This window comes from Populus nigra, chromosome 8 (assembly GCF_951802175.1).
Source record: "Populus nigra chromosome 8, ddPopNigr1.1, whole genome shotgun sequence".
Taxonomy (NCBI): Eukaryota; Viridiplantae; Streptophyta; class Magnoliopsida; order Malpighiales; family Salicaceae; genus Populus; species Populus nigra.
This window is the reverse complement of record NC_084859.1, coordinates 21,315,465-21,339,210: the sequence shown is the minus strand read 5'-3', so window position 1 is coordinate 21,339,210 and position 23,746 is coordinate 21,315,465. Positions and strand designations below refer to the sequence as shown.

The 23,746-nt window shown below is 33.9% G+C and overlaps 3 protein-coding genes across 3 annotated transcripts; 1 reads left to right on the top strand and 2 right to left on the bottom strand.

Annotated features, from left to right (window-relative positions):
- Positions 1–2,117: 2,117 nt before the first annotated feature.
- LOC133702225 (peroxidase 15-like) lies at positions 2,118–4,006 on the bottom strand. Its single transcript, XM_062126512.1, has 4 exons — positions 3,698–4,006; positions 3,415–3,606; positions 3,064–3,232; positions 2,118–2,697 (listed from the first exon to the last, which is right to left on the bottom strand). Exons 1-4 carry the CDS (start codon positions 3,908–3,910, stop codon positions 2,240–2,242), a joined length of 1,032 nt encoding a protein of 343 aa, XP_061982496.1. The 5' UTR covers positions 3,911–4,006; the 3' UTR covers positions 2,118–2,239.
- A 2,076-nt stretch (positions 4,007–6,082) lies between these two features.
- On the bottom strand, positions 6,083–7,890 carry LOC133702224 (peroxidase A2-like). The gene is made up of 4 exons (XM_062126511.1): positions 7,566–7,890; positions 7,273–7,464; positions 6,866–7,034; positions 6,083–6,798 (listed from the first exon to the last, which is right to left on the bottom strand). Exons 1-4 carry the CDS (start codon positions 7,791–7,793, stop codon positions 6,338–6,340), a joined length of 1,050 nt encoding a protein of 349 aa, XP_061982495.1. The 5' UTR covers positions 7,794–7,890; the 3' UTR covers positions 6,083–6,337.
- A 10,826-nt stretch (positions 7,891–18,716) lies between these two features.
- LOC133702223 (peroxidase A2-like) lies at positions 18,717–20,825 on the top strand. The gene is made up of 4 exons (XM_062126510.1): positions 18,717–19,344; positions 19,446–19,637; positions 19,866–20,034; positions 20,109–20,825. The coding sequence occupies exons 1-4, from the start codon at positions 19,093–19,095 to the stop codon at positions 20,558–20,560; spliced, it is 1,065 nt and encodes a 354-aa protein (XP_061982494.1). The 5' UTR covers positions 18,717–19,092; the 3' UTR covers positions 20,561–20,825.
- Positions 20,826–23,746: the final 2,921 nt, after the last annotated feature.

The following is a 23,746-nucleotide window of genomic DNA, read 5'->3' as shown; positions in this document are numbered from 1 at the left end:
ATTTGATGCTAATTGTTGGAGTTCAACACATACCCTTTAAAAACAATAACAACCACTCCACAAGATCACAAGTTATTTGTAAAATTAGTTTTTGTGGGTTGACATTTCACATCTTATTTCAATATGTTAATTAGGTGATGATGAATATAGCAGGTACTGGGGTAAATAAAGTACTGAACATTATTATTGTTGTCATTATCAACTTTCCTTGGATTATAGCAATTAATTATATTTAAACACGGTTTCAATTGTATGACTATTCAAAATTGAAGGTTTAATTTAGTTCATTGTACGTAGTTCTAATTTATAGATCAGAGACAAAGAGCTTTGGAAGCTAATTGGTAATATTATATTTGAGCCATGAAATCATTTTATTTTTTAAGTTAGATGGTGATGAATATGGCAGGTGATCACCAGACATGAGGTTTGTAAAATTGTTTCGTTTTTTTTTTTAAAATGATGATAAGCTGGCAAGCTTCTCCATGTATATAATAAATGATCATTCAAACAAGAGAGGTATTCAAAATTTCACCCTATGTAGGTCATTGTTCACCTACAAGGGAACTATAACTTGTCATACCGAAGCTATATCCATCTTCTGGAAACCATCTCCACAATGCTTTGTATATATACACACAACATTGTACGTTTAATTAGGACATAGGAGATATGACACTTGTGTTTCAAAGTTCAGAAGACCAGTTTGATGTTATTTGTATATGATATTATGGTTGTTTTTATAATTGTGGTTTAAAAAAATAGGTTTAAAAAATACTATAAATAGTAGGTTTTTCATCATTAAGGTTTTAAAAGGGTTTTCAGTGCGATTCATGCAAAAAAAATTATTATATGTATTGGTTAACCAAATACTTTCTAAATTATAATTGAAACAAAATATAATTTTAACCATACCTCACCACACTACCAAACAAAACAGAAACTAAATATAAAATGCTGAAAAATAGTTTGACAGCTTAGAAGATTAAAAAATGAGTAGTTGATCTCTTACTTGGTCAAAATTTTTTTAAGATGTATCACGAATGCTCATTATTACAAATAAAGTAATCCAAAAACTAGTTAAAAATGTATTTATATTTTTAAAAGAAGTTGATATATTGAAATGGCTAACCAGAAAATAACAAAAAACAAGATATATGAAAGAAAAACAAAAAAGAAAAAGAAAAAGAAAAGAGAATTATAAAAACAAAAAGCAAACACAAAAAGAAAGCCAACAGATACATAACCGAAAAAAATTATCAGGATTGAAGGAGCTAATACGCCACGTTTAAAGCCTTGATTTAGTGTTAGACTAATCTATAATATTTTCAGGCCCCATAATTAAAGCAGTGCCGATAATCATGAAGAACTTATCTACAGATTTGAGTCAATTTGATAGATAATAAAGAATAAAAGAGAAATTGTCTTTGAAGGTTGCAATTCCATCAATGAAGATTATTTTATTCCTCATAAGCCATATACTCCAGCTAACACAACAAGAAAACATATACCAAGCGTTACGCTGGAATTTTCCAAACACCAAGTTGGACCAATGATGTTAAAAACGTATTTATATTAGTTTTTTTTTTGTAATAATCAAGATTTTATATAAAATCTAGTGCTAAAAAAACTTGAATAACTAAAAAAAAGAATTACGTTTGTGTACATAGATAAGAAAAAGAAAGAGAGATAAAAAAGGAAAGCTTGATAACAAACTAAAAAACTAAAAAATGACTTTTAAAAATCTAATTTGTTCACTGCAAGATATCTTTGCGACTTTATATACATCTAGGTATACAAGTTTTTTTTTGTTTATAGACTTTAACTAAAGAGCCAATTCTCAGGAATAAGATGGAAAACATTATTTTATTTCGGATCTTTATCCTAAAACACCATGTTATTTTCACTAAGATCCCCCAAAGTAATATGATGTATTTTCGTAACAATCTCATTCCAATCAATCTTCATTAGTTTGATCCTTTATCCTTTATAGCTATTTAAAATGCAGTGCTCTCTTCTTGCCGTATAATTTACGTATTTATATTAGTAAATTAGAGCCTCTCAGACGCCGGCATGTTCAAAGAAATTCCGTTGAAGAGTACTCAGCCAGACAAATAGACTAAGCTGTAACTTCAATATTTATTCTGAATTTTTAATTATTACATTTCATTTCCATCAAAGTTATTTTTATTACACACATACATTAGGTTATTTTCAATTTTTTCTTGGCATAGTCTGGCTTTCAAACTGAGCTAACAAGCACACTATCTTTTCCAGCCAAGTTTGCATTGACTACTCTGCAGTTCAATCTGATCTCACCTTCTGTCCCTGTCAAAGGACTAAGATTCCCCATTCTTATCATGGACTCAACAAAGCTTTCGAAGAAAGCTGTTTCATCAGTACTGAATATGTTAACAAGTTCAATGATATCATCAGCCCCAGGAGTCGAAAACAGTTCTTGATCACTCTGAAGTAGGCCTTTATTAGCTTGAAGATTGGAGAAATAGTTATTGTCAAAGCAATCAGGTGTAGTGGGATCAAGATCAGCTAGCACAGTCCCATTTCCTCCTTGGGGACATAATTGCTGAAGTGTTGCTAGGGAAGTTGTGTCCAATGTTGGGTCAGGAAGGCCAGTGTTGTTGAAGTTGTACAATCGATCAATGAAAGTTCTACATTGAGCTCGTCCAAATGTGTGAGCACCTAAGAATAAAAGCACCAAAATGTCATCAAAGGAATAATAATGGTATAAATAATTTTCTTATGATGAGTTGTAGAGAGTAATATATAACTATTTTTATAGCTTAAGATTGAATTAGTTTTTGATTTGGTATCAGAATTTGAATAATCAAAGAATCTTTTACTTGAATGAATTAGAAAATAATATATTTTTAGAATATTATATCACAGTTTAAATTTTTGAGTTTGATTGATTTCTTTTACGAAGAATAACATATAAATTATGGAAGTGTGAAGTTAGTTTGACGAGACGCGCATTCAGTACAATGCATTTTAGTTTAATATTTTGTGATCATGTTACTCAAGAACAAGGGAAAAAACAATTGTTACCAGATAGTGCTACCAGATCGGTATTGTTATTGAGGCCAACAACCGTAAATCTGGATCTGAGACGCTCAAGGGTGTCACGGGGACCTGGGATGAAAGCATTAGCAGCAGTTCTGTTTGCTGTTAGACTGTCTCTTCTTCCTAATGGAATTGGCCACCATGGACCTCCTGCCTGCAGTAACCATAAAGAAGGTTAAAATAAATGCTATAAAAATACAAATGATCTATGTAAATTGAGATTTCAGTTCCCTTTGCCTTAATTTGCTGCCACTTAAGTTTCAAAATGTAAAAATATTAAAATTAAAGAGCAATTGATTTCGAATTCTTATGAAATCAATTGTGATGATAGCATACCAAGACAACCGATTCTTCAGCTGCGATGGCTAGTATATCAGCACAGGACACAGTACCGGGACAAACACCCTCCAACCTTTCCTTCATTATATCAACAACATCAAAGCCTCTTGCAGAATTATTGTTAGCAAAAGCTTCCTTTTCGGTGTCTATAGTAGCAGTTTTGTCCAACAAAATAGATCCATCACAACCCTGCAAAAAAATCAACAACTTGTCAGGACTATTAAAATGTTTTGCTAGAAGTCCTTTGATCATGGTCAGCAAAATACATATTTCAGCTTACATGAACAAAACAGTCATGGAAGTGAAGCCTAATGAGGCTAGCACCGATCCGGGGATCGAAAATCAAGGTCTCTGCAATCACTCCACGGATAATGCTGATCACAGATGGACATGTGTCATCATAAAATGTTGGAGTAAGCTGACCATAGGCTAATGGCCCTCCAACCAAAAATGCATAGAACAAAGCTACAACCATAAGTTTTGAAAGCTTCATTTTCTCTTGTATACAAATGATGTTTTCAGTGTTCACAGCTTGAATGAGGATTCATAGAGGTTCTCATTTATAAAGAGGTTTGGAAGCTATGACACGCTGCCTACAATTTCCATAGAATAGAACTAAACATATTTATTTATAGTCACAGTCCTGATAACATGGATACGTTACGGATGTGGGGATGGATGGGTGATAGAATATTGTTGTCTTCTGTCAGCAATTAGTTTCCTTGGATAGTAAGCAATTAAATCAACTTAAAAATGTTTTAATCGCATGATTATGGTTTAAAATAAGCTGTGATTGTGGAATATATGCCATTTGGATTCCTATAAGAAGCTATTGATTCAAACATGTAGACTTTTTCATTTAATTATATCTAATGTATGATTTCTTGTTTCCTTCAAATATTTTTTTTTTCGAGATAAGGTTTCCTTAGTCAATTACCTAATCACATTAATGACAAGAGGCCAAGTATTTCATTGTTTCATTATAACTAGTGACGTACCTTGTCCATAGCTTTTACGAATGGAGTTCTACATGTCTACATGAAAGTACATAATTTAAAGGGAAAAAGCATCACTACATGGAGAAATTTCATGTTGATTCTCGAGTACTTGTTAATAGTTATTTCATAAAGAGAAATTGATGTAAGAAAGTGAGAGAAACCGTGAAAAGAAGGTGAAAAAAAAAAGTATTTTCGTATCTATTTACAATTATAAAACATGATGGGTCTCGGCGCCTCTCTCTTCAGGGAGTTAATATTAATAGCTAGTCTCGCTGTAATATAATTTTTTTTCTCCTATTACATTGAACGTTTTCTTCTAAACTTATGCGACAACTATTATTCTTTGTCTATATATATATATATATATATATATATATATATAGACAAAGAATAATATATGTTCTTGGAGCAAGCATATATAGGGCTTCTAGACTTTGCGACTCTCTAAAAATAATTCTAGGCACCATGGAATCCGCGTTTTACTTTGTGCTTTCGGAGGAAGCTAGATATATATCCAGTGAAAGAATTAATTATTTTTCTTCTTCTTATTTTAATGCACGCGTGAATGTACGTAAGCAAATTCTTGCATTTGACTAAGGCTAAAAAAAAATGATGGTGTTTTCATGATGAGGACGATGATGATGATGATGTTTTCTTAGTCACATAACAAAGCCTACCAGAATATTACTAAGTTTATACTCTTGCTGGCTTTTGCCAACCTCAAAGAGACCATCCATATAAATTAAGAAACTTGACCTTATGTATTTAAGAATTAATGTCAACAATAAAAATGTTCAATGTCATGAAGGATTGGAGGGAGGAGAGTCATGTAAATGTGTCATGGTGGGCCATTTAATTTAGACGTTTTCTTGCACTGGAATCTGGAGAAGAAAATTCATTGCTGGTGATGCATTTCATCTGACATGAATTACTATGTTCATTCTAAAAAAGAAGAACTTATCTGCTCATTTTAAAAAAAGAATTGATTTACAAATGGGGGTTTGCTAGCTAGTGGCTATGTTGAGATGAATGAATCGCAATCTGGGAGGTTTATATATCCACCCAAAACAGAAAATTCAGTATTTCCATTTGCATACTAAAAGTTAAAGGTAGAAATCTAAGAAATCTTTGAATAATTAATTATATACATTATATTTTTTAAAAATCTGACCCAAACAAATCTCGGGTTATACTTCATGTGGCAAATAAAAATAATATTAATATTTTTTAAAAAAACATTAATGAATTTTAACCGAGTTTTTCCAGACTAATCAAATTGCTAATGAACCTAGATTAATAAAATCCTCCCATGCATTATTTGTGCAAGTTAGAAGTAAGTAATAAATTAAGGACATAAACAGGGGGGTTCAATTAAGGAACATCTAAAACTTTAAGAACCCAATTACGAAGATTAAAAGTTGGGGCATTAATCTTAGGTCTACCCTTTATATTTTGGCAGATGGCCTTATTTTAAGTGATGCAATAAATTGGGTCCTTGTCTATGTCAGTTCAGGGCCAATCCTTCCTTATCTTCTCCATCTCTCTCTCTCTTGATATTGAACATTTCAAATTCAAGAACGTAATTTTAATATCTCGGAAGTATGTATGTGGATGTCAAATTGGAAATGGCAGAATCACTTTTAAGGTCATAGTTTGAAGATCCATGATGACAAGTGAGAACGCATTAGGTAGCATTTAACATTATTTAGTAGCAGGAGCATCTACACCTCAAACTATGCCTCTCAAAGCTGATTTGCAGCAGACACAGATTTGGAGGCAGCATGCATAAACTGAAATACAGAACCATATATAGATACATAAAAGTATGCCTCCGGCTTGCTTCATGTAGCGTTTTCTTTCCAAGATGCTAGCTAGCAGCATACCAAATAGACATTTATTTGATCTCAGTCTTGTCTTCTCATTTAAATTGAGCTAACCAGGAGAGCATTTGATCCGGTTGAGTTGTCGTTGACTCTTCTGCAATTCAATCTGATCTCTCCATCTGTCCCGGTTAAGGGGCTAATATTCCCCATTCTAATCATGGACACCACAAAGCTTTCAAAGAATGCAGTTTGATTACTACTAAAATTGTTGACAATGTCAATGGTATCGGCACCTGTAGTAGAAAACAACTCTTGATCACTACGAAGCAGGCCTTCATTGGTTTGAAGATTGGAAAAATAGTTGCCATCGAAAGTATCGGGTGTAGTGGGATCAAGATTTGTTACAACACTCTCACTCTCATTCCCAGCTTGAGGACATAATTGTTGAAGTTCTGATAGATAGGTTTTGTTCAGTGTTGGATCAGGATTGCCACTGCCACTAAAATTATACAATCTAAGATTGAAACTTGAACATTGAGCCCTTCCAAATGTGTGAGCACCTGAAAAATATGCATGTCAAACCTTGCAAAAAGACATAAATGGATCAGAATACTAATAAAGACATACCTGAAAGGGCCACCAGGTCACTACTTGTGTTGAGGCCCACGGCTGCAAACTTCGATTTGAGAACATCAAGACTCGCGAAGGGAGACGGAAGGGCAGAATTAGCACCACTTCTGTTTGCTATTAAGCTGTCTCTTCTTCCCAAAGGAACTGTCCATGAGGGTCCTCCTGCCTGTGATCAAACATTAATTTAAGAAGCAAACAACAATGTATCCAAAAACAAGAAGCTGCAGCAAAGACACATGGCATGGATTAGCACGTACATTTTCAATTTTAGGTTCAAAGAAATTAGCATATTAGTAGTCCATGATTTGACAAAAAAAAAACAAAAACTCTCCTTGCTTTCTACTCTTTCTTTAAATTCACTAAAGTTTGAGAATAGTTACAGGCAAGAGAAATCATTAACATACCAAACAAACAGACTCTTCAGCTGCAATGGCGAGAATATCAGCACAGGAGACGATCCCAGGACAAGCATTCTCTACTGCAGCCTTCATGTCATCAACAACATCAAAACCCCTTACTGAATTATTATTTGGAGCAGCTTCTTTCTCACTCTCTATAGTTTCAGTGTTGTCCAAAAGAATCGATCCATCACAACCCTGAACGAAGCTGGTAATTAACACTTGAAGTTCAAGAAATAACATGTTTGATTATCTAACAATGTTAGAAAAAGAACATAATTAGTTATAAAGATGGTTACATTAACAAAACAATCATGGAAATGAAGTCGAGTGAGGCTGGCTCCAATCCTGGGATCTGTGTACAAAGCCTGAACAAGGACTCCACGAATGATGTTGTTCACAGTAGGGCATGTTTCATTGTAAAAAGTGGGAGTCAGCTGAGCATAGGCATAGGGAAGTGATCCTCCAAACCAGATTACAAGAAAGAGAGATGCAACTAACGGATGCATTGCTTTATCTACCATCATTTTGAAAACAAAAAAAGCACTCTTTCCATCGATTAATAAACCAGTGATGCTGGGGAATGTAGTTATGGAGCAATAAAATCATACACGTGTATATTGTATTACGTGGTCCTGCACCATGTGATGTACCATGTGATAATAAAACCACCACACAATTGAAATAAAAAAGATAGGAAGGCTCTTAAGTGCACAGTGCTAGCAGAATGCCTTGCAAAGAGAGCACAGGAGAAAGAAAGAAAAAGAGAGTTCAGTAGTCTGTATTCATTCTCCAAAATTTCCAGCTAGTTCACTGTTGCATAAGGTTAATATTTTGATAGAATCATTCAGACACGTTTGCTTTTGTTATGAAAGGATTTATTGTGAATTTATAACTTATAAATTTATTTTTTTGTGGAAATATATAAATAGATGGAGGGTAATTTTATCTTTATAATATTTTGAGATTTATTATAAGTTATATTCAACTTATTTTATTTTTTAAAATGATAATTAAAGACATGGCAGACCATGACATACTTTAATACACTTAATAATACTGGTGGAGTGTAAACTTTTTTAATTAAGTTTATTTGTTGAGAAATAATTCATTTATAATTTAATGGAAAAATCTAAAGAATTGATGACATTAGATTCATGTATTATGTTTGAATCTATAGATGTAGCGAATCTGGCTATACCTGAGGAGCGATGACAAAAATCCTTGAGCTTGACACCCTCGGATAATGTGTGACTGACTCATTGTGTTTGCATGACAGTGTGTCAGGCCCAAGCGTTGGGTCTGACAGGTGTTAGACCCACCAATACCTGGGTCTGTCAAGCGTCAGATCTAGCATGCCTTCACGGGAACGTGTTTGATGATGACACATGTTAGCCTAACACATCCGAGAATATAAAAAAATTATAACTGTATGAATTAAGATTTTATTAATATATTTTTATCAGTATTGTTCAAAAGAATTGATCCAATATCACGACCCTGAAAGAAGCTGGTAATTAACACTTGAAGTTCAAGAAACAACATGTTTGATTATATATCAATGTTAGAGAAAAGAACATGATTGGTTATAAAGATGGTTACATTAACAAAACAATCGTGGAAATGAAGTCGAGTGAGGCTGTCTCCAATCCTGGGATTTGTCTGCAAAGCCTGAACAAGGACTCCAGAACTATATTGGCCACAATAGGGCATGTTTCATGGTAAAATGTGAGAGTCAGCTGAGCATAGGCATATGACAATGATCCTCCAAACCAGATTACCAGAAAATTAAGGAGATGCAACTAAAGGATGCATCATTTTGGATCTATTATGGGCATGTAGTTATGGAGCAATAAAATCGCAGGGACAAAATGTTCCCACAAGGTTCACTTTGCAACAGTGATATGATTATTGATGCTGACAAAAGACTTCATCGATTTGATGATAGAATCAAGTGTACGTGTGTGTGGTCATCTTCTTGGAAAATGAATGGTGGATTTGATATTTGATCAAAAAGAAAAGAAATATTACGATTTGACTAAAAATTATTTTATAACAACGTCGTTTTGGTTGTAATTATTTACGAGGGTTGGTGTGCGTATGACCCATTAATGCTGGACATGGACCCCTCTTCAAACTTTACACATGTTTTGATGCTGAGAAAAAGCTATAAGGTGCAGATCTTATTTTTCTTTATCAAAGATGACAGGACAGAAATGTCGAAGCATCTCTCTCAATAAATGACGAACGTAGTACGTCAACCAACATTGACAAGTTATGATATTTTGAATCCTTCAAACATTTTCGATATTTCCAAAAGATGAAAAATCGCATAGTTTAGTGCATATTTTTTTTTTTATGACTCTTTGGATGATGTAGGATTGATCCATGTCAACTAGAGATCGCCTCAAGAGATTACGTAAACAAAAGTGACAGGATTTTCCTATAATTGTAATGACTTTCGAATATATATATATATATATATATATATATATATATATATATATATATATATATGCATCAGTAGTTGTACTAACTACCAGAATATATATATATATATATATATGCATCAGTAGTTGTACTAACTACTACGTTCTGGCAGTTAATTTTGGCTATTATTCCATCGGGGAGAGAGATGAGAGGAAAAAAAAGAAGAGAAAACAAAATTCAATTCTTAAATCTTAAAATAACAACAATATTGTCTTTGTTAATCTTTAGAAAACAGAGACTACAAACTTATATATTACTATAATCAGATAGAGAGAAGTGAAGAGACTAAATGAATTTCTTTTGTTTATTCAACTTAACCTCAGTCACACGAGATAATTGTTTATATAGTTGTAGTTAACAAACTAACAACCTTTAGCTAACAAACTAACTGCCTGCTATATTATGATTATGACAAGTGTCACAATCTAAAGTAATATACTCTAACATCCCCTCTCAAGATCAGACTTGGAGAAACCAAGCATGAGATTGCAACAATGGGTGCGAAATAGAGGAGCACCCAACCCCTTGGTAAGAATATTAGCAAATTGTTCTTGAGAGGACACAAACTGCACTGAGAGCTGGTTGCGTGAAACCCTTTCACGAACAAAATGCACATCCACTTCGATGTGCTTAGTCTTTTGATGCTAAACAGGATTGAAAGACAAGGCAATGGCTGGCATATTGTCACAAAAAAGAACAGGCACACCAGGTAGTGAAATTTGTAGAAATGCTAATAATTGTTTTATCCAATCCAATTCAGCGGAGGTGAATGATAAAGCACGATACTCAGCTTCAGTCGAAGATTGAGAAACAGTTTGTTGCTTCTTAGAGGACCATGAAATCGGATTGTTGCCCAAGAAGACCACCAAACCAGTTGTAGACCGCCTGTCATTAGGGTCCCCTGCCCAATCAGCATCACTAAAGGCTTTAACTGCAAATCACCTCTAGTATAGGATAGACCAAGCTGTATAGTGCCCTTAAGGTATCGCAGTATACATTTAACAGCAGTAAAGTGAGACACCATGGGATTCTGCATAAACTGACATACTTGATGCACAGAAAAAGCAATGTCAGGCCTTGTGAAAGTTAAGTACTGCAGAGCCCCGACAATGCTTCCAAACAACGTAGGATTTGAGTAAGGTTCCCCATCCTCTTTGAGTAGCCGATGGTAAGGGAGACATGGAGTATCACAGGGTTTAGCTACAACCATTTCAGATTTAGTCAACAGATCCTCAACATATTTAGTGTGTGATAGAAACAACCCGGTAGCAGTTCGAGTAATCTGGATCCCTAAGAAATAGTGGAGGAATCCTAAATCCTTGATATCAAATTCAGTAGTAAGAGCACTAATAACTTGTTGAATTGCACTAGATGCACTCCTAGTGATAATAATATCATCCACATAGAGAAGAAGTATCACAATAACAGGACCAACATGTTTGACAAACTAAGAGGAATCGGAGTAGGTGGTTTCAAACCCCACAGTAGAAAGAAACTGAGTAAACCGATCATTCCAAGCCCTGGGCGCTTGTTTAAGTCCATAGAGTGATTTATGCAACTTGCACACGAGATGAGGATGATTGGAATCTTCAAAACCAGGAGGCTGAGACATATAAACCTTCTCTTGGAGAATGCCATGCAAAAAAGCATTTTTGACATCTAATTGTCGCAGAGACTAATTGAAATGTGCAGCAAGAGCAAGAACTAACCTGACAGTTGTAGGTTTCACAACAGGACTAAATGTCTCCCCATAGTCCAATCCAGGTTCTTGACTGAAACCTTTAGCAACCAACCTTGCTTTATGTCTAGCAATAGAGCCATCAGAGTGTCTCTTGACCTTAAAAATCCATTTACAGCCCACCAGATTCCTGTTTGCTGGCAATGAAACTAGACTCCAAGTGCTTTGAGCATGTAAAGCATTCACTTCTTCTTTCATGGCTTGTAACCACACTGGAATTTTGACAGCAGACTTGTAACTAGATGATTCAACCAAGGACATATCAGCACCTCTCAAGTCCTAAATACTAGCTGAAAAGGCCTTCTTCCTAAGAATCTCACTCTTGTTTCTAGTCTGCATTGGATGTAAATTGAGGGGAGGAATAGACAAGACCACTTGCAAATTATCAGGAATAAAACCATGAGATTCTAAACCAGAAGTAACGCTGATATTAGGTGCCACAGGAAACAGAGGAGAGGCGTGGAGTGGAGCAGCAATGGACTGGGAATGAGCAGAGACGACAGAAGGGACAGGTGTATGGGTATGTGGAGGAGGAGATGGAGAAGCTGGGATGGTTGGGACAATTACATTTTCTGGAGTTACTATAGGCACAGGACAAATAGAAGGCTGGCAAGGTGATGGTGATGTTAGTGTGTTTGAATGTGTAGACAATAAATCTGGATATGAAAACTGTTGTTCATTAAATATAACATGCCTAGAGATAAACAATCTCATTGTATGTACATGATAACACAAATAGCCTTTATATTTTGTGGCATATCCAAGAAACACACATTTTGTAGTTTTAGCCTACAATTTGGTGCTATTATAAGGTTTGAGGAGAGGAAAACAAGCACATCCAAAAATTCGTAGATGATTAAGACTTGGAGATGAGCCGAATAACATCTCAAAAGGGGAGCTATGATGAAGAACAACAGTAGGCATATGATTGATTAAATATGTGGCTGTTTGACAAGCATAGGACCAAAACTGAGATGGTAATTTGGCTGTTTGTAACAAGGTGATAGTAGTTTCAATGATATGTCTATGTTTCCTCTCAGCTACCCCATTTTGTTCAGGAGTATATGGACATGAGAGGTGATGAGAAATGCCTCTATCAAGGAGAAAATTCTTCAATCTAGTGCTGGTATATTCTCCCCCCATCAGTTTGAAGAGTTTTAATGGTGGATGTAAATTGATTAACAACAAAGGAATAAAACAGAACAAAAGTAGAGAACAAATCAGACTTGTTTACTAAAGGAAAAATCCAGCAATATCTGGTACATTCATCAACAAAGATGGTGTAGTATCAATAACCATCAACCGATGGACAAGGTGCAGGACCCCACAAATCAGTATGTATAGTTTTGAAAGGAATTACAGACTTATTGACATGCTGTGGAAAAGGTAGTTTGCTAAACTTCCCTTCAAGACATGGATGACACATTATAGGTGAGGTGGTTTTGGGAACATGCACATTAGCTTTATGTAACATCATAGAGACAACGTTATTTGTAGGATGACCTAACCTATGATGCCACAGATTGGACTGAACAAGTTGACCAAGAAAAACCTGAGCTGGATATGGCTGCTGGGAATTTGAAGGTGAGAAGGAGTGGATAGGATACAATCCATTACAACACAACCCCTTGTAAATGATCTTCCCTGTGGCTTTGTCCTGAATCCAAAAATAGAAGGCATCAAATATAAGCCAACAATTATTGTCAAGGCAAAGTCCATGGACTGACAAGAGATTCTAAGTGAGTTGAGGAACACAAAGCACAGAATTCAATTTAATTAGAGAAAGTGATGAAGTAATGGTAGAATGACCAATATGAGACACTGTCAAACCTTCACCATTGGCAATGTGAATCATTTCATTTGTTGGATACGGTGAGGCCAGCGACAGATTGCCCAAATCAGCTGTCATATGGTTGGTGGCACCAGAATCGGTCAACCACACTTGTGAAGGACCTGAAGAACATGAGGATGGAGAGGCAGAGTTAAGCCCCGTGTGCATGGCTTGCATAGGGGGCTGTTGGGTTGCTCTGTGTTGTGCTGATGTGACTGATACATGTTGAGAAGAAGCTAGAGACAAATTATACTGCAAGTTCTGTGGTGGCAGATGATAATAAGGTTGTGGAGAATAAGAAGCATTGGTGTGCACCCCAATGTAATTAGGACCCTTATCATTATAGAAGCAATACCAGGTGGAATGATTACTTCTTCCACAAATGTGACATTTTATATGTTGAGGAGATGAATTTCCACAAAATGGAGCAGTGTGGCCCTTAGAGTTGCATAATTAACAAATTGGAAGCATTGATGCATGAGGAGTTTGAAATTGCTGACCAGGAGATGAACCAAGAACTCCCGAATTAGAGTTGGGAAACACATGTGGCAGGGGAGAAAATGTAGGTCTAGAAGCATAAAATCTAGAGCCCTGAGTGAAGCGGCCTCTACCCCTGTGCTTATTCCCATTGTAGGACTGAAAGCCTCTATTATTCACCTGAGATTGACCATGATTTAGAGAGAAACTTTGTGACTGAAAAGGAGCCCCTCGTGTGGAGCCTGTATTGGCAGCCATAGCTGTCATAAGAGGATTATGAACTGAAGTGTCAACAATCACTTCTTCTGCAAGTAACTACGATCTAAAGTCTTTCAATGAGATCACACTTTCACGCCCTCTAATAACACATCTGAAGGTGTTATATTCAGCAGGTAGACCATTCAAAGCAAGAATAACAATATCTTCATCTGCAAAGAAGACCCCAGCTGCAGAAAAGTAGCCCCTAGCCTCTTTAATTTGATGAAGGTACTGTGAAATTGAATCTGACCCCTTTTTAATTGTTTGCAGATTGGATTTCATCTGAAAAATGCTAGTCCTAGATACAATGGAGAATTGTTCCTTCAATCTAATCCACAAATCCTTAGAACTTATACTACCAATTGCACAGGACATAGCAATAGGTGATAATATGGCAGTGATCAATTGCATAATAGCTCGGTCATGCATTTTCCATACTATATACTCATAAGTAAGGGAAGAAGAAGTAATACCAGATTCATCAGAGTTTGAGTCATGTTGAGGTGGACAAGGGAGAAAACCATCAACATACCCCATAATTCCATTGCTTTCAAGCAACAGTTGCAGCTGAAAGTTCCAATTGAGGTAGTTCGAATCATCAAGTTTGACATTAACTGATGTAGAAATAGAGGGAATAAGGGCTGTAATTGGAGATTGACGTAGTTGAAGTTGTGAAGCAGTCACCATCGTGATTCTTGGATCAATCTGTGAATGAGACAATATACCAAACACTTGTTGTGCATAATTCAGAAAAATTACCAGTCAAGAAATGAAGATTAACACGAAGCACTAGAAACTTCAAATCTAAGCAGAACTGCAAAGCAAGAACAGAGTTGAAGTAGAGGTAACAGAGAATGTGGAAGCAATAGAGGATCAAGAATTTCAAGCGTGAGCAGCAATGTGCTCTGATACCATGTTAATCTTTAGAAAACAGAGACTACAAGCTTGTATATTACTGTAATCAGATAGAGAGCAGATAGAGAGAAGTGAAGAGACTAAATGAATTCTTTTTGTTTATTCAACTTAACCTCAGTCACACGAGATAATTGTTTATATAGTTGTAGTTAACAAACTAACAACCTTCAGCTAACAAATTAACTGCCTGTTATATTATGATTATGACAAGTGTCACAATCTAAAATAATATACTCTAACAGTCTTTGCCCCCATTTCCCCCTGATCTAAATTGTATCGTTTATTTTCCCATAAAATTATTGAAGTGGAAATTGGACTAAACCTCATTCAGAAGGTAGGGATTGAAATCAATATAACGTAACAGAATTTCATTTTTTGAAAGTAAGATATTCTATAAAAAGAAAAGATTAAATTCGTTGTATTGTAAACACACAGCTATAAAAAAGAAAGAAGGACTGGACGAGGACGAAGATAAGGACAACCTTTAAATGTAATCGCGTGTGTATGATACCTTTGAATGTCATCAAAGAGAAGATCAAGTCCCTTTGATCCCCTCGTCATGATTGAATAAAAATTTGTTGTTGTTGAACTAGACACTAGAGACCTGGTGGGATTGTCTAGTATTCAAGTCTTGATATGTATGTATAAATTTGTGACATGAATGAATTTGATTACTGATGTCTAAAAGAGTTCAACTTTTTTGCTAGGCTCCCATTCATTTGGCTAGGTCTGGTGACTTTTTTGACACCCTAACTTTATGATCTCAACAACATCGGTAAACCTGATCCCACTTTGAGCTGAACACAGCTGAAGATCCTCCAGAAATCATGTCCTTGAGGTGGGAATGGCACCGTTCTCACCAACCTAGACCCAACAATAGCGAAAAAGTTTGACAACAGATACTTCTCTAACCTTTAAGCAAGTGCAGGCCTATTCCAAAGTGATCAGGAGTTGTTTTCAACTCCAGAGACAACTTCATTGGAGCTGGTTAATCAATTTGGTGCCAACTAGACAACTTTCTTTGAAAGCTTTGTAGATTCCCTGATCAAGAAGAGTCATGTAAGTTTTCTAACTGGGATGGAGACAGAAGTTAGAAATGATTTTCAAAATGTGAACAATATTTAATTATAATGTATTAAAGTTTGCCTTGATTATGTTTGCAAATTTTCGTGATTGATTGCTTCCTACTGAATTTGCGTTATCATTATATATTTACATTTAAAATTTAATTAAAAGAAGTTATCAATTTGTGTAATAATCTATGTAACTTTTTGCTAGGAAGAAGATATGGATTAGTTGCTAACAAATTTAAGCAAATTAATGTTCAACTTCGTATTCCATTTGAAGATGTATATGAGCCATGTTTTTATACTAAAAGCTAGCAAGAAAAACAAAACGAACTTACGTATAATTCCTTATGATCGGGCTAATTTCTTGATTCTTATGATTTAAGGCATGCGTAGGCAAACAACTAACTAGCCAGATGATGGTGAAATTGATTCACAACGCTACATTTCCTCCTAACGTCGGACCATTCAACTCTTAAGAAGTTGAAATTTGATGTCGGCAGAATTTTGATAGTTCCTTGGTCTCGTGATTTTATTTCCAGAACCATTACTGTGAATATTAATGGCTCCGTTAGGAGCCTTGTTTGGAGGTTAGTTCTTACTGGCTAAATGGGCCGGGAGGTCGATTCCTTCAAATTGTGATTCAATTTCCTCCCTGAATAATTGCATCAAATCACCAGTGGATGTTGCTAAACAATTCTGTTCTGAGGAGCTGATGGAAAAGATAAAACAAATGGAGCAAGAACTGAAGCAATGAGTGGGACTGCTCAATACAACAACGATATGGATATAAGAAAGTCTCTTGTTATGATATTATGGGTGAAAATGTTACGAATATTGTAAGAAATGGTAGAAGGGATATTCTAAAGGTTGATTATGTTGTTGAACTGCTTCCAACAAAGAGAGTTTTTGTGAGGAATCCTATTATCAGTTTACAAGTGGGCAGTGGCAAACCTTCCTGTAAAAAACCAATGGAGTCCAAATTATTGAAGTACAGTCAGGGGAAAATTTAATTGCAACAGGTGGGCTTTCACCAAATAATGTGAGAAGAAAGAGACTAGAGGAAAACAATTTTTAATTGTTCCAACTAACTCTCATGGCAACAATTATTTTCATACCTAAAATGCTCAGCGCAGTGTACTCAGAACAACTTATCTGATTTCAGTCATTCTAATACTAATATAAAAATAAACTAAACTATTTTTATGAACCATCACCGAATTGTCATCTCTGTATTGATCAACAAAGGCTCCTGACAAAATAGTTTTTTGCACCACCTTCCTCCCTAAACTGTCACGAAAAAAAACATGAACCTATATAACTATTACATAGAGTAGGGCATTAATTATGGCTTCCACTAGTTTCTTTTGAAACAGGAATTTGAGTACACTGCCTGGATAAGAACTGAAACCTAAAACGATCTGCTCGAGGTCGAGGATCTCCACTCAACGAGAGATGACGAGTGACAGTTCATGTCCGAATTGCCAATTTCTTGGACAAGAGAGGAAAAAAAAAAGCATTCGTTCAAAGCTGTGGTGCAGAAAATATATATATATATATATTACCAGATTTGCTTAGAAAATTAATCTTTTATCTAAAATATTTTCCTATGGACTAGATACCGCTAATCAAGAATGTTTTAATTAGTGTTATTTATGTAAATCTCTTCCTTTTTAAAATAAAAAAAATTACTCTGTATGAACCAATGAATATTAATCCACGAGCCTCATGCTTTCTTGATCTCCATATCTTTAAAGTAAATTTTTACATTGTTATAAGGCGCACTACAATAATATAATATAATTTTTTTTGCTTGGTATTAAAATATAGGATTTCCCTATTATTATATATGTGTATAATAAAATATATCACAATTAGAAACGATTATAAAAAATCACATTATATATATGCATTCAACGTTGTGATTATATATGTATGCACTAAACCATGTGATTCTTCATCTTTTGGAAATATTGAAAATGTTGTCAATGTTGGCCGATTTAATTCGTAAGTTAAATTAGTGGCAGGTCACATTCATGCAAAATGTCAAAGCTCACCTGCATCTTTTTCAAAGTGATAAATTCTTTGCACCTACTTTTACCTCTGCCGGAGAGCTAGTGATGCTTCAACAATATTTCTGTCCCGTCATCTTTTGATAAAGAAAAATAAGATTTTGCATCGCATTGCTTTTCTCAGCATCCAAACATGTGTGCGTAAGGTTTGAAGAGGGGTCCAAGTCCAACGTCCCCATTTCTAAAATTAAACTAATTAAACATGCATTTCAAATTAAATTGCCATTACCTAAAATAATATTGTCTCAAAACATGAAAGCTGATGTGCTTTCATTTTATTGATTAATTGATAGACAATAGTGAATAATTCCAAGTGAAGAAATATCGCCTGTACATACAACTCACGAAAAATGGTACTTTGTCCCTCAAAAATCAAGATACTCTCATTTTACGATATGCTAATTAATTGTTGAAATAGATTATTTGCTTAATACGTAGAATTTTTCATAGATTTTACAATAACTCCAAGACCAGAAAAATTCTAAATGACATTGTTAAGTTGAAATGTCTATCTTTTAATTACGGGGTATGCAAGTATTACAAATTGATCTAAAATCAAGACTTTAAATATGGTATATCAGTTCCTTCAATTCTGATATTTTTTTTCAGTTATGTATTTGTTGCTTTTTTTTTGTTTACTTTTTGTTTTTACAATTTTTTTTGTTGCTTATTTTTTGTATTTTTGGTTTTTTTTTACCTTCTGATTAGTCCTTTTAATATATTAACTTCTTTTAAAAATGAAAATAAAAAGTTTGTAATGTCTATCTATTAATATTTCTCTCTTTTTTTCACATGAAAAATGATCATATACGTTACAATTGTTTTTATCATCAAAGCAATGAAGTCTCTTCTTCAGAATCAATAATTAATCATCAACTTGCAAGTTGAAACTTGTGGGCATATATTAAGTCACAAAGATTCATATTGCTCCATAACTTAAATGCCCCTAGATCCCAAGCAACACTTGATTATTAATCGATGGAAAGAGTATTTTCCTTCAAAATGATGGTAGATAAAGCCTTGCATCCTTTAGTTGCATCTCTTTTTTTTGTAATCTGGTTTGGAGGATCACTTCCCTATGCCTATGCTCAGCTGACTCCCACATTCTACGATGGAACATGCCCGAATGTGAGCACCATCATTCGAGGAGTCCTTGTTCAGGCTTTGCAGACAGATCCCAGGATTGGAGCCAGCCTCACTCGACTTCATTTCCATGATTGTTTTGTTGATGTAACCATCTGTATAACTAATTATGTTATTTTTCTAACGTTGTTAGATAATCATACATTTTTTTCTTGAACTTCAAGTGTTAATGACCAAGCTTGGTTCAGGGATGTGATGGATCGATTCTTTTGGACAACACTGATACTATAGAGAGTGAGAAAGAAGCTGCTCCAAATAATAATTCAGCAAGGGGTTTTGATGTTGTTGATACCATGAAGGCTGCAGTAGAGAATGCTTGCCCAGGGATAGTTTCTTGTGCTGATATTCTCGCCATTGCAGCTGAAGAGTCTGTTCGTTTGGTATGTTAATGATTTCTTTTTCCTGTAACTTCTCAAACCACAGTGAATTCAAAGAAAGGAGAAAGCAAAGAGATTTGTTTTTTTTTTTTTGGGTCAAATCATGGACTCCTAATATGCTAACTTCTTTGAACCTAAAATTGAAAATGTGGCTAATCTACGTGTCTTTGCTGCAGCTTCTTATTTTTGGATACATTGTTGTTTGTTTCTTAAATTAATGTTTGATCACAGGCAGGAGGACCCTCATGGACAGTTCCTTTGGGAAGAAGGGACAGCTTAATAGCAAACAGAAGTGGTGCTAATTCTTCCATTCCGGCTCCCTCCGAGAGCCTTGCTGTTCTCAAATCCAAGTTTGCAGCCGTGGGCCTCAACACCAGTAGTGACCTGGTTGCCCTTTCAGGCATGTCTTTGTTAGTACTCTAGTGATCCATTTATTTCTTGTTGCAAGGTTAATTTGACGTGCATGTTTTTCAGGTGCTCACACATTTGGAAGAGCTCAATGTTTAAATTTCGTCAGTAGATTGTATAATTTTAGTGGCAGTGGCAATCCTGATCCAACATTGAACACAACCTATCTAGCAGCACTTCAACAATTATGTCCTCAAGGTGGAAATCGGAGTGTTTTAACAAATCTTGATCGCACTACACCCGATACTTTCGATGGCAACTATTTTTCCAATCTTCAAACCAATGAAGGCCTGCTTCAGAGTGATCAAGAGTTGTTCTCTACTACAGGTGCCGATACCATTGCCATTGTCAACAATTTTAGTAGTAATCAGACTGCATTCTTTGAAAGCTTTGTGGTGTCCATGATTAGAATGGGGAATATTAGCCCCTTAACGGGGACGGATGGAGAGATCAGATTGAATTGCAGAATAGTCAACAACTCAACTGGATCAAATGCTCTTCTGGTTAGCTCAATTTAAATGAGAAGACAAGATTGAGATCAAATAAATGTCTGCAAGATATGCAGCTAGCTAGCATCTTGGAATGAAAAGGCTACATGAAGCAAGCCGGAGTAATACTTCTATGTATCTATATATGGTTCTCTATTTCAGTAGTTTACGCATGCTGCCTCCAAATCTGTGTGTCTGTTGCAATTCAGCTTTGAGAAGCATAGCCTCATGAGTTGAAGATGCTCTTCTACTGGATAATGTTTAGTGCTCCCTAATGCATTCTCTCTTGTCATCATGGATCTTGCAACAATTCAAAAGGGAATTCATCAACAATAAAATGTCATGTCCCCACCAAAAAAATTGAAAAAATTCAAAATGAATCGTTGATGAGGTCTCGTGAGTAGTGAACTGGCTATCCAAAGAAACTTTGTTTTATCTTTCGGGTGAAAGTGATGGAAATGAGGGGAAAAATGGGGCAAGACAAGGAAGGATTGGCCTTTTACCGACAAAGACCAGGACCCAATCCATTGGGTCATAATTAAGCTATCAGAATAGTCCCCCAACTTTTAATAAATATTCACTTTCAGCCTTTCGGTTCATAATTAAGCTATCATTTTTCTTAATTGGGTTCCTAAAGAATTAGATGCTCCTTAATGGCATCTAACTTGCATACATTATACATTTTAAAATGACCCAATTAAGAAAATTGATAGTTTGGATACTATAACGATATACAGCTCCTAGTCAGGGGACTAACTTTAAGGTTTCCCAAATATAAATAAACATGACTTCAAAAAATGGATTGGTGTATAATATGATTTCTACCTTTAATTTTAGTATGGAAATGGAAATGTTGGATTTTCTGTATGAACAGAGAAGATAAACTTTGTCTTGTAAATTTTTCTGGATTAAAAATCAAAATATAACTTCAATCAATTTTACAAAGATCACATCAAGAGCAGCAACATGTTTGGTTTTGTGAAGAGCCTCTGAACGTGGACAGAGATGGGCCTAAAGCCCCATATAATTTGGTTATGTAACCATTAACTGGAATATTGATATTATTGAGCCCTTGGTCGGGCGAGATTGTTTATGTTAAATATAAATTTACTTAATTAACTTTTATATGTAATCGTGCGTGTGTGTTAGAATTCCTCGTTAATGGGTGTGTTTGATATTACGATGGTGTGTTTGATATTATGATAGTAGTGACGATTTAAAGTATTTTTTATTTAGAAATATATTAAAATAATTTTTTTATTTTTTAAAATTATTTCTGATATTAGCACATCAAAACAATTTACAAATATAAAAAAATAATTTTTAACAAAAAAAAAATAAAATAAAATTTAAACAAACATAGTTGTTCCCAAACATGCTAAGTGGTGTGTCAATCTTGAAGCAAAGCAATATGGCTATTCCATTCATGTATTATCAAAAGTTTCTTTTACAATTCTGCCACACATTATAAGTGAGTTAAGTGCAGTACAAATCTGTAAATGCAGCAGATATATTGTATAATTTTTTTATTTGATTTAATTTGGTAGTGGATATTGTTTTCAATATCTTTATTTGATTTGGTAGTGCATATTTTTTTTCTTTTATGCCCATCAACTAGATAGGAATAGTTTAATAAGATTTTTTCCAGAATATTTTTCTTACTATAATAACAACTAATTCTAAATTAGATGATACTAGCTATTTAACCAGCAATTCATCATGGTTTGGATAATTTTTTTAACAAAACAAATATATATACTTCTATAAAAACTAGTAAGTTCATGTGATTTACTTGACATTTTAAACATGTATTTTGAGTAAAACAATCTTAGTCATAAATCAATAAGCCTAGATAACATTTATTAAATAAATAAATAATCATTTGTGTTAATAAAAAAATATGTTAACGAATCTATTTGACCTTATTTAACCCTAATATTTTTATATGAAGCACACAATTTTTTTTATATATTAAAGATCATTGTTTCTTACCAAGAATAAATAATTTTAATTTTTAAGAATAACGTTTATTTATATAAAACATAAAAAAATATAAATGAATTAGAATAATCTCTTCAAAACATTAAACACATACAAAATAATTAAAAACAATCACTATTTTTTAAAAAAAGGTAATTAAACAATCTGAAGAATTAAAGGGAAGGAATATTAATTTAAATAAAAATTAAAAATATACTTATTAAAAAGGTATGAATTAAAAAATTAAAAAAAAAAGAAAAAGAATGAGGTTAGACTTCACTATGTCTAGCAAGCCAAGTTCACATGCCTGATGCATCATGAAAAAGAATAGATAACATATTATCTATTTCATTAACAAATAAATAAAAAAAGACCTAAACATGCGGGCTTGTAAGTATAGAGTGATAAATATTTCAAGTGTCGAGAATAAAAAATAATAATTTTTTTTCAAAATAAATTTTAAGGAATAAAAAAAATTAAAAAAACTACAAAAGAATGAATATAAAAACAAAATAATTGTGATAACTAGATTTTGTGTAGAATGATAAATATATCAAGTGTAAAAATAAAAAGAAAAGGGAGGGGGGATAGAAAATTTAAAATTTAAAATTTGCCAACGCTATAGTAAGAAAAATAAAAAAATCATAATTTTGTCATAGCTACAGTAAAAAATTATAAAAAATAAAAAATTACAATTATATCACTACTGCAATACCTGCTAAAATTACTATTTCTAGAATGTGTGTAACCGTTTTATTTTAGTATATTGTATAATTTTATAATATATATATCAAAGTGATTTTGTGCTATAAATTTAGTTCTTATGGGATCCATTTTTGTTAATGTAGGGATCCATTGGTTAAATGAAAGCGATTTTTGGGAAGTTAACAATGGAATTTTCATAGATTTTGTTTCTTTTATAAATACAATTGAAAACATATTTTTTTTATCATATTAATTAGAAAAAAAATTATCTAAAATATTTTTTAAAGACTATTTTGCAATAAATACAACTAGTCAAGATTGTTTTAATTGTAGCTTTTAAAGTCGACTCAGTAAAAGTCCCGAGTTAACCCTATTTTTTTATTTTATAAATAAAAAAGTGAAAAATTTTACCATTTAAAAAAATAAAAAAAATCAATGAATTTTAACTATATTTTTCATGAGTTGATTAAATTACATCGAGTTATATTGAATTAATTTTTCTTCTATCTCTATTGAATCCAAGCCTAATCT

Coding starts and splice junctions, on each gene's coding strand:
- LOC133702225 (XM_062126512.1), bottom strand. CDS start 3,910: ATGAAGCTTTCAAAACTTATGGTTGTAGCTTTGTTCTATGCATTTTTG. Junction 3,607..3,697: donor TCCATGACTGTTTTGTTCAT/GTAAGCTGAAAT, acceptor ATTTTTTTGCAG/GGTTGTGATGGATCTATTTT. Junction 2,698..3,063: donor CGATCTGGTAGCACTATCTG/GTAACAATTGTT, acceptor TTTTATTCTTAG/GTGCTCACACATTTGGACGA.
- LOC133702224 (XM_062126511.1), bottom strand. CDS start 7,793: ATGATGGTAGATAAAGCAATGCATCCGTTAGTTGCATCTCTCTTTCTT. Junction 7,465..7,565: donor TCCATGATTGTTTTGTTAAT/GTAACCATCTTT, acceptor AGCTTCGTTCAG/GGTTGTGATGGATCGATTCT. Junction 6,799..6,865: donor TGACCTGGTGGCCCTTTCAG/GTATGTCTTTAT, acceptor CATATTTTTCAG/GTGCTCACACATTTGGAAGG.
- LOC133702223 (XM_062126510.1), top strand. CDS start 19,093: ATGGAAAGAGTATTTTCCTTCAAAATGATGGTAGATAAAGCCTTGCAT. Junction 19,345..19,445: donor TCCATGATTGTTTTGTTGAT/GTAACCATCTGT, acceptor AGCTTGGTTCAG/GGATGTGATGGATCGATTCT. Junction 20,035..20,108: donor TGACCTGGTTGCCCTTTCAG/GCATGTCTTTGT, acceptor CATGTTTTTCAG/GTGCTCACACATTTGGAAGA.